The 11,235-nt window shown below is 32.0% G+C and overlaps 1 protein-coding gene across 1 annotated transcript; it reads left to right on the plus strand.

Annotated features, from left to right (window-relative positions):
- The first annotated feature begins 3,649 nt into the window (after nt 1–3,649).
- LOTGIDRAFT_232973 (hypothetical protein) lies at nt 3,650–7,043 on the plus strand. Its single transcript, XM_009058345.1, has 8 exons — nt 3,650–3,681; nt 3,887–4,050; nt 4,236–4,475; nt 4,700–4,838; nt 5,113–5,220; nt 5,567–5,758; nt 5,984–6,103; nt 6,387–7,043. The coding sequence occupies exons 2-8, from the start codon at nt 3,916–3,918 to the stop codon at nt 6,590–6,592; spliced, it is 1,140 nt and encodes a 379-aa protein (XP_009056593.1). The 5' UTR covers nt 3,650–3,681; nt 3,887–3,915; the 3' UTR covers nt 6,593–7,043.
- Nucleotides 7,044–11,235: the final 4,192 nt, after the last annotated feature.

Raw genomic sequence — 11,235 nt, forward strand, 5'->3', positions numbered from 1 at the left:
CATCGCGAATTTTAGTAGCTGTAGGTTGAGAGTACTAACTTTCGTTGCTGATAGGTCAATAACAATTTCTTTTTCCATACCAAAAAGAAATCCTTAACATTTGGCAGTAATGATCAGTATGGGGTATGGAAAGATACAATAATAAAATCAGTTTTAACTTTTTATTTGATATTTTATTGAAATGTACTATTTATTTTTCTGTTAGTTTTAAACCATCTCTTTTCATTGATGAGCAGGGTGCCTGTCAAAAGGTATCGAATTATTATCAAACTCATATAATTATATAATTATTAGATGACACCCCTTTAACATGCTCGAAAATCGGCGGCATAGCAACAGTAGTCGGTGTTAGGCAGAAATTGTAGGCCTATATGTAATGCAACGTGTTTAATATTCATGCTTAATAAAGATGATTTTTAACACAGTCAGAATTTACCCGTAAGATTATTATAGAATTAATCTATTAAAAGTAGTGTGAATATTGCACATTTTAAGAATACTAGCTACAAACTATTTGAGAATGGTTTGTTAAATCGTTCCAGATATAAATGGCAAAATTCCTTGACTAATGAGCCTTTTATTTGTATTTAATTTATTATTTATGTATTTAATTAATTATCTCCTAATCATTCAATTCTCATGTTCTAAAAAAACCAATTATATTACAATATTATGCATGAATATTCTTGTTTGCGCACCATTCTCAATTTGTCAAACAGCCTTCTGATTCTAAATTATAAAATATTCAGAAATACTGGATATGAATACTTACTCTAAACAATATCATGTACATGAGGTATATCATCATCAGTCATGGTATGTTCAGGAGTTCATCGGTTCCTCTGCGGTGCAGAATAATTTTGTTGAGTTGTCTTGAGTTGTCCTTTCCAAAAAAAAAAATGGAATTAAGAACTGACATTCAGCATACTGATAAAACTATCAAAAATAATGCAGTTGCTAACATCTTCATTTTGGTTTTTGATTGTTGAGTGAAATTCTATTAAAGATTTCTGACTTTTATAGTGTAGAATTTCAATAAATAAAAATTAAACAGGTTAATTAGTGAAATAGGTGATGCAAGATTTCAATGTTGTACTTTTTTTTATGTTGGATGCTATTTTATACGCACACATATTTTATTGTCGCTCCTACCCGTCCGTATGTTAACAGGTAAAGACTGCCGTTTTGATCTGATTTTATTGAAACTTAGTATATTTGCCTATATTAATGAGTGTATTCCGATGTTTTGGTGAAATCTAGAATGAGCTTGATCATGATTTTTGAGGAATGAATTTTGAGATATTTTCCTAACTTATCCTAACTTGAGGAAACGTTGTATGCTCCTATGTCATGAGACCTTGGATACATATTGGTAAAAACTAATTCTGAATTGATGATCGTACAAAATTACCTGATGTTCTTACATAACCGAAAATGTCACGGGGATTAGTCTTGTTTGATCATCAACGCCTGTGGATCTACTTACTAATCTCCAGTGTGGACTTTGGTCCCAAAGGAGCACTCTTGATCATGTTGTTAGGTTTGAATCTTTTGTCAGAAATGCCTTCATCCAAAATACACAACTTGTAGCTATATGATACCACTTGGGGATATGGCATTCTCCGTGATTTCCTTGACTTTGTTCTCAGAGGAAGATTGCCATCATTTATCTCCAATTTTCTACATGATAGGACATTTAGATACGACCTGTCTCCATTTTTCAGATCCTGTTCCTCGGGATAATAGATTTCCTCAGGGTAAAATATTACTGACGATCGAACGTCAATTGCAGCTTTGAACAAACTAAAGAAATGGGCAATTGACAATGGATTTCGATTTATCGAATTTCGAGACCGTCTGCATGGATTTCTTAAAAGAGGAGGTTTGAACCTTTGCTCAGTGCTATGTTTGGACGGTGCTGTCATTCCAATTGTACAGAAAGCTTTCTTTTCCTCGAAACCAAATATCTTAAATGTTTTATTCATAGAATAAATACCAAAACATACTTGTATTCAAATACCGTGAATTTATATAAATTTGAAATTCCGTAACTTATTATTTTACAATATTTAAAAAATCTTAATAAAAACGTTAACATAAATTATGCATAATTAAATTTGTCCATATGTTACTATAAGGGATGTTGATTTGGGCGTATTTGCCAGACATGACACAAATACTCTGGACACCCATAGATTTGAAGGCTCAAATTTCGACGGTGGGCTGTGTACACTAGGCTATTACTGATTAGTTCAGCTAAAAAATTACAGTTTCCAATGTACGATTGGTCAAACAGATGGCGAACCTGTCCGTCTCTTTAAAGCCTAAAACATTTTAAAGATGAGTTTCCTTATTTTTTTAGTGTCAAATTAAGCAAACTTTGTGATTAATTAATATTTCTAATGAATTACCTTGTATACTTAATCAAATCATTATGTTCTTATTGTATATAATTGAGAGTTTTAACCGATCATAAATGTCCATGTATGTACAGTCTGAATAAACAAAAAATATTTTTTGATCGGTCACTCATTGGAATTCGGCTGGTAATTTTCTTCTAATTTAGCTAATTATGAATTAATTATGGACATGTGAGATAAACTGGTATTTTTGTCATTACAACACCTCCACTTTCTATTCATATAAGTATTAGCATTTTAATTTTCTTAAATTAAAATAAGGGAACCCATCTTTAAACAATGGTTATTTAAATAAAATGGCACTATGACTACTTCTTTGAAATCCATTAATTTTTATCTCTCCATTAGTATTACCATATTTGGACTTAAGAGAAACATAAGAGAATGTACTTATATACCTAACTATATAGGTATAATCGTTGCAGAGCAGAAATACTCAAGTTACCAAATATAGTAAAACAATGATATACAAAATTACTTTATACTATAAATATATATTGAAAGGCATGTCAATAAAATCCACACAATAGATATTATGACATCGTTAATTTTGCATAAGTTAATTGCTTTCTATCACGCATATCATGCGCAAGCTGTTAATGTTACTCCAGAAGAACAAACATCAAATCCCAAATCCATGGAGAGCTATAAGTGTCTCCGATGCACATACGTTTTTAGTGCCATTGCTTAAAGTGTACATTCCATATTTTGGCTCTCCTTATATCAGTAAAGTGTGTGAATTTGAGCAATAAATATTTAAATGAAAACTGATTTATCCAAAATCATGTTGAAATGGATCAATGTCTCCTATCGGTATGAATCTCCACTGTGTAGATATATTTGAGTATACAATGGATATTATATATATACTGGTCCATTTTTAGGTCATCGGGCGTTTGTTCTACCCTAATAGAATCAGTTAGTAACCTACCTAATATAGTACAGGTATAAAAGGGTCAAGGTGTATAATATTATTATTTATATCAATGCATTACTATTTGAGGTAAAAATAGTCTTGACTAAACCATGTCTACTAATCAATATCTATTAATAGTAACACAGGACATCCCTCTTCTTGGAAAAGGCGATTATATTGTTTTATACGGCGCCTTTTGCGGATATAATAATACCATATATGGCGAATTGAGTATATTGGAATCATTTCTAGGAAATTGTGTAGACTCCTATATATTTGCAGTTTTTTCGATGAAGTTTCAAAACATTTTGGAAGCTTCAAAGGAATATCAAACCTTACTGAAAGGTAAACAATATACTTAAATTAATTAAAGTTAGAACAATGTAAATTTAATTTGCATTTTTTTCAAGAAAGTTAGTACAACTTAAATTTATTCTACAGATATTTGCGATTAGTTTCCTTTTATTTGCAAAGTAGTCAAAATATATTTAAATTTATGCTTGAACAACGCGCAGTTTAATTTGCTATACAATGTTTTATATATTTGCAGGCTGTATACAAATAAAAATTCACACGAAAATGACATCCCACTTTGATGATGATATTGCTGCTCTAGTAGTAGACAATGGATCAGGAATGTGTAAAGCAGGTTTTGCTGGTGATGATGCACCGCGAGCAGTATTTCCTGCATTAACAGGCAGACCCAAATACCAGGTAGACATCTTTTTAGCTTTTACTAACTAATTTACAAACATTTTTAATAAGTGATTTTACAATCCTAAGAATAATTTCTATTAAATATATCGATACTGACTTGTCCACAACTTCTATCCTATATATTAGGGGAAGGAGAAGAAATGTAAATGTTGATCTTTAATGACAGCAAATTACTTCTATAGGCTGTAATGGTAGGAATGGGTAATAAAGACTGCTATGTTGGTGATGAGGCTCAGAGTAAACGAGGAATGCTAGCTTTACATTACCCAGTAGAACATGGTATTGTTACTAACTGGGACGATATGGAGAAAATTTGGCACCATACTTTCTATAATGAATTACGAGTAGCTCCCGAGGAACATCCTGTTTTATTAACCGAAGCTCCTTTAAATCCTAAAGCTAACAGAGAAAAAATGACACAGGTTAGTTCCTTTAAAATTAGAATATGGATTTATGTCCTATAACCATACCAATTGAATTACTTTTATATGTAAATCTTCAAATGTTGCAAATTTTGTGTCATAAAGACGGAATGTGTAAAGGAGACGTATTTCAGACGTAGTTCTGAATCCCCATAGTAGACATACACGTGGCTGTATGTTGTAATGCAATGTTGATCTTCTGATTCTATATTGGCTTGTTTCAGATTATGTTTGAAACATTCAACACCCCAGCTTTCTATGTTGGTATACAAGCTGTATTATCATTATATGCCTCTGGTAGAACAACTGGTATTGTTTATGATTCTGGTGATGGTGTATCTCATGTCGTACCTATATATGAAGGTTAATATGAAGTTGTAATATTTAGGTAGAAAAAACGACGAAATAAATCATTGATCCTAACATCTAGACAATATATTGAAATGGTCAGAATGAAAAATGATTATGGCGAGAACTTTGTAACTCTTTGGAAAACGTTAATCAGATGGTTTCATTTCTGACCGCTGCAATTAGACGTCTATTTTCTTGCCTTGTAAGCTATTTTGAATATTTAAACAGTAAAAGTTACTATATTAACGAAATAGTTAAACATATAGTATTATTTTTTGTTTTATAGGTTATGCCTTACCTCATGCTATCAAAAGAGCAGATTTAGCTGGACGAGATTTGACTCATTATCTACAACGTATTTTACATGAACGTGGATATAATTTTACTACTGCTTGTAAGTTTTTTGATATATTCATTTTCTTATATCAGCTTGTAGTTTGTACAGTTAAATTATATTCCTGCATACTTCCAATTCGCTCTACATCCAAAGAAAATACATGTTTTGTATTGAAATGTTAAGATACGATCAAAGGCGTTCATCAAACCACGATAACGTTCACAGCATCAAACATGCTAGTAACTGATAATGATTACTGAAGACTCTAGTGGAAGATACTGTTGATTCCTTTATTTTGGTGGTACATGTATATTATTATAATAACCAATTTATCCAAGTTACTATCAATATCATTATTTGTCATAGGATCTTTTGTAAAATTCTATTTTTTTTTTTTGTTCAGCTGAGAGTGAAATTGTGAGAGATATTAAAGAGAAGATATGTTATTCAGCTTTGGATTTTGAAGCTGAAATGGAAACAGCAGCTAAATCTTCAAGTTTAGAGAAGAGTTATGAATTACCTGATGGTTCAGTTATAACTATTGGTAACGAGAGATTCCGCTGTCCTGAAATACTCTTTCAACCTGCTTTTATAGGTAATACCATTTATCGTCATCAATTACAGTACTTAACTAAGTCAGTCGTACTGTAATAACTCGCGGTATACCGTCTTTGGTCGTTTAGGCCCTTCAAGACAATGATCAAGTCTTTCATTGCCTTTATAAAAGACCCGTTCCATGTAAAGATATTTGCTTATTATGCATTCAATGGTGTTAAATATTGTTTTAATGTATTTGTAACATGAGTTAAAGTTTTTTTAGGAAAGGAAAATGTCGGCGTTCATGAAATGTTGAATAATTCTATAATGAATTGTGATATTGATATTAGACGAGATTTATATAGTAATATTGTTCTTTCTGGTGGTTCTACTATGTTTCCTGGTAAGTTATTTATAATTATACCACTTCAGAGTCAAACAACAAATGATCCTGTATAAAACAATCAAAGTCATCAATATCACATGTACAATATACTCGAAACACTTTTACTATCTCAAAGTCACATAGCGCAGATCCGTCATAAGTTCATCAAAGCCATCACCTCCACATCAGACACGACGTTACATTAAAAGTAATACTGACACTTCAAGGCTTCTAAGTGGATTAAATGAAAAATGATTAAATGTTTGCTATTCTGTGTCTTACATTTTCAATTCTGCTTCAGGTATAGCTGACAGAATGATGAAAGAAGTATCGTCATTGGCTGCTAATACAATTAAATGTAAAGTTATCGCCCCTCCTGAAAGAAAATACTCTGTTTGGATTGGTGGATCAATTTTGGCCTCCTTATCAACATTTAGTCAAATGTGGATTACAAAAGAGGAATATGATGAATGTGGCCCTGGAATTGTTCACAGAAAGTGCTTTTAAGGCAAAATAAGTCTCTTTGGTGTGCAATGTCAAATATTTCGATTTGAACTTTGATCACAACTCTTAAGTTAGCCTAGTTTGCTTCATTGTTTCAATCGATTTAAAGCTCTTTTTTATGTTTTTATAAATAGAAAAATCGTCCGGCAAGAATATATCAAAATGATCAACCTCAATAGTCCTGTTTTATGAATGCATTGAGGTATCTTTATGAAAACACTTTAATCGGAAGTTTAATTGTGTGATTTTTTATATTATATATCGGTACATATATTGTGTATATAAATTTATGAAATATTTTCACTGTTATATAATATATAATTATGTTTATGTTAACAACTGTAGTTCAGTCTACCTGTTGTAACTTACTGTGATATATTTGATACGAACACGTTATATAATAATTGTATTATAAATAGAATAAATATAATAAAATTACTTGTTAAAATTTTTTAAGAAACTTGTTTGTTTTTATTAATTGTTGGCTTATCTTAATGCACCACTACTGTCTTAATAAGCACATAATTATCTTACACTGACCTAATACTAATGTTCTTTTTATTGCCCTCTCTTAGTTTCTTAACTGAACTGAACTGACTGGACCTTGTCACCTTCTGTCATTGGCCGGCTTAGTGAGTTATCAGCGAGTTTCAGTCAGATACTTTACTTTTTTTTATCTTGGTCTTTGAAGTAGAAGGAAAGTTTATTTCAACCTTTGTGAAATAATTAATCTTATGGAGGGGGATCGTTGCCAGAAGCATTTACAAAGTCAAACTTGAAAACAAGGCCTCGACTTTACAAATTCATATTTCAACATTACACAATTACAAAATAAACCTTCCTAAAGTCAAAAAGTCAATGTACTAATTACAAAGTAGAGATATTGATAGTTTACTTTTCAAACTTTATTTCACATCAGACACCATTCAAACTTTCCTTTGCGAAAATGAATTCTTAACTTTGCATTATTGACATTATCAACTATGTCTTCTTGACTTTGCATTCGTGAAAGATGTAAGTTCGACCACTGTATTCTTGGGAGTTGTAAAGTCAACTTCTGCATTGAATAAGAAATGAATTACAAATTTTTCGTTTTCTGATTTAATTACAACAATTACAATACAAGTAATGACGAAGTGTCAATTGACCAATGCCGCATTTGAACATCCGGTTTTGAGGCTTATTTAGAGTTAAATCCCTTTGAAAAGGAGCAATTATTAATTTATATTTCCGTTAGTTTCAGTGAATTTCCGCATTATGTAAATGAAGTGGGTCACGTTACCTTATATGGTAAATGTTCTAGAATGCAGAAGTTGACTTTACAACTCTCAAGAATACAGTGGTCGAACTTACACCTTTCACGAATGCAAAGTCAAGAAGACATAGTTGATAATGTCAATAATGCAAAGTTAAGAATTCATTTTCGTAAAGGAAAGTTTGAATGGTGTCTGATGTGAAATAAAGGTTGAAAAGTAAACTATCAATATCTCTACTTTGTAATTAGTTCATTGACTTTTTCATTTTAGGAAGGTTTATTTTGTAATTGTGTAATGTTGAAATATGAATTTGTAAAGTCGAGGCCTTGTTTTCAAGTTTGACTTTGTGAATACTTTTGGCAACGATCCCCTTCTATAAATCTGGCTACTTCAACCTTTTTCATCACAGTTATTTTCTTCACAGGTATGTGTTTTTTGGGTATTTTATAGGGTAATTGTCTTTCTGGGTAACTATATTTTGTATGAGAGGTGAGAGGTATTTTAATGTTTAGTAACGGCAGCCATCTTGAATTTCTATGCTTTGGTACCTTTTATATCTAAAGTAAAGCTTAGTCTTTTGTAATTATTACATATTATAATTACCTTTAATTATATTTAATTAATTCACAGGTTTAAACATTAAATTAGTTTTTCAACAGTTTCCAACAGCTTTGGTTCAAACCCCGGCTTTGTGTGGGCTTTGTTTTTATTTAACATTATTCTTTGTGTTCTATCGCATAAGTTTTCCCCAACGCATATTATAGCATATATTGTATTTCCATGAATATTGTAGTGTTTAGAGTTATGTGCTTAGATACTTTATTATTAAGATAATCTAGATTTCGAATTTGATGTCTGAAATTGCATTTTCTTTCAGATTTTGTGAGATGATGAGAGAGTTTCATGCGGAAGGATAATTCAAAAATAGTCCTGCAGTGACAGTCCAGCGGATGTTGATAAAATGTAATGGTCTACTTTCAGTTTGGCTAGCTCAAGATTTTCATGGTCATGATATATTGAATTTTTGTCCAGAAATTAAGAATGGACAAGCCTTTATGTGACATATTGAATTTCGTGATTTAACATGGAAAGCGATGGCAAATGAATTAGTGCCCTGAGGCCGTCAGTCGTTTGGTTTTGACACTAGTTACTTCCCTTATTCAACTCTTTCTCATAGAATCTCTATAGTAATGATCTATTGCAATTATCCAAATGCCCATCAATCATATCAGGTCTTGCTACAGTCATGCAATAAATGTAACATGAATATTTTTCTCTTGACAAATCTTAGCAATGATTTAAAAATGACCTGGGCTAACTATTCATTTACATTAAAAGGGAAGGAACTCGTTGAATTTTGTGCTTCAAAAGAACTAATACTTAGTTGGAATAAATCAATTTCTTTTGTCGTAAATTGCCAAAATTCTTCCGAACATGTACAACGAATTTTGAAAGCCTTCTATAAATAAACAGTCATAACTCACCATAATTGTAGCAATCAGTTCAACAAAACCGAGACCTGAGAGAGCAGGTTATTTTCATGGGTAATTGTGTAGTAGTGAGAATTTACACAAAAACTATGAATAGAACTTGAAACTGTTTAATAAAGCTAAAGACACATACATGCGGTTCGTGGTCCGGTGCGGCGATGCGATGCGTTCATTTCACCGCATCGAAACAAGCAAGGGTATGCATTTGACATGACACATACATGCTGTTGCGGTGTTTGCTATATTTCCCAGCTGCGTTTAACCGGACCAAAATTCTCGGGACTTTCTGTCCGGTGAAACGCAGCTGTGCCGCAGGTGATTTTCATTATTTTCAGACGTCATTGTGGGGAAACCCTATTATTACAGAGTGGAAGCCGTCAACATGCCACGTTGGGTCAAATTTAACGCAACAGTGAACCGCGCGTATGTGTCATACCTGCCGCAAAGGTACCGCACAATCGCACCGGTTTACCACAACGCAGGCATCGCACCCGCATGTATGTGTCTTCAGCTTAACTGGTTACAATATTTACAATACATCGGCGTTGTCCGTCTGTATAGGTGATCTGGTCAATCCAAGATGGCCCTTATAACATAACATTCCGTATTTATAATAAAATGACATTAATTGATTAACAATCGACAATTTAAACATAAAAAGATTATGACAGATTAAATGAGAATTACCATCTGTGATACTAGAATGAGTTGATAAGGTATATATAAATTATTGCAATTAATATTGGACTTCTTCGATGGATGCTTTTCAATAATATTCCACTATCGTAATAGTAAATAATCGAAGTAGTAAATTCAAATTTTTCTTTTCACTTTGCTTTTACTGTGTTCAAGAGGGTACAAGACGTGTCTTAAATAATACTATCTCTTAAAGAATGGATATAGTATTTAAAGTCTCAAATTTGTCAATAAGATTATATATTCATCAGTTGGACTAACAGGTGCCATGACTATACAATTTCTATACAAGGCGATATATCCATAGAATGAAATAATTCTTGAAATACGCCTTATAAGCATGTTTCAAAATTACTTCGTTTAGTATTATAGTTTTGTGGATTTATTGGGTTATAGAGGGATTCTGTTGTATAGTTTTGACATAAGGTAAGACTCATTTTGGCCAAGTTTAAAATCTCAATATAACTTGGACATACTAAGAGGTAATATACCTTTAATATAGAAAAGCATTGCAAAGAGGTCAAGAGTATTTATGCGGACGGCCACCGACGATATAACCCAACATTGCCTACCGAGTTCTTTTTTTTTAAATATCTACTCAGAATCATGGTTCATTACCAGTCTGTAAAATTGCTTAATATTTTGTACTCTATACAAAAGGTCATGTATTTTGATGATGTATGTCAAGTACTCTCAGTAATTACAATAATGATCAAGTGATAATAATTTTATGTTACATGTTGTTCGTGATCAACTTTCTTATGAAAGTATGTCGACACACATTTCTGTCAAATGGTATAATAAATATGGTAGAATAATAACCTATATAAAAAAAAGAATCATTTTCTTGACATACTTTTCTGGTCTGGAGTTAATGTAATTATATCCCCCATAGTCCACCTACTCGGTGCACCTTACATCATTCCAATTTGCTAAAGAGAATTTACTGAGCTCTAACTCAGGTAACGGTGAGTACATGGAAAACTGGGGAATATTTCTTATAACATTACCCTACTGAACCAGTGCGAGTGACGTAAAAAGACCAACGGAGGGTTGTTTTTACTATTATTCCATTCTCTTAGTGCTATTAAAACAGGCACTCTGTATAATAAAAATAGGGGAAAATACCCAAAACCGATTAATGTTGAAAACGTGGTATAACTGCAATTCACTGAAAAGTCGCATTGTGTGTCTCTGTATAAGT

Source organism: Lottia gigantea (genome assembly GCF_000327385.1).
Source record: "Lottia gigantea unplaced genomic scaffold LOTGIsca_33, whole genome shotgun sequence".
In the NCBI taxonomy this organism is placed as follows: domain Eukaryota; kingdom Metazoa; phylum Mollusca; class Gastropoda; family Lottiidae; genus Lottia; species Lottia gigantea.

Bases quoted from the DNA above. Each gene is read 5' to 3' on its own strand.
- LOTGIDRAFT_232973 (XM_009058345.1), top strand. From the start codon at position 3,916: ATGACATCCCACTTTGATGATGATATTGCTGCTCTAGTAGTAGACAAT. The intron at 4,476-4,699 runs GTTAGTTCCTTT...GGCTTGTTTCAG, and splicing joins ACAGAGAAAAAATGACACAG to ATTATGTTTGAAACATTCAA. The intron at 5,221-5,566 runs GTAAGTTTTTTG...TTTTTTGTTCAG, and splicing joins ATATAATTTTACTACTGCTT to CTGAGAGTGAAATTGTGAGA.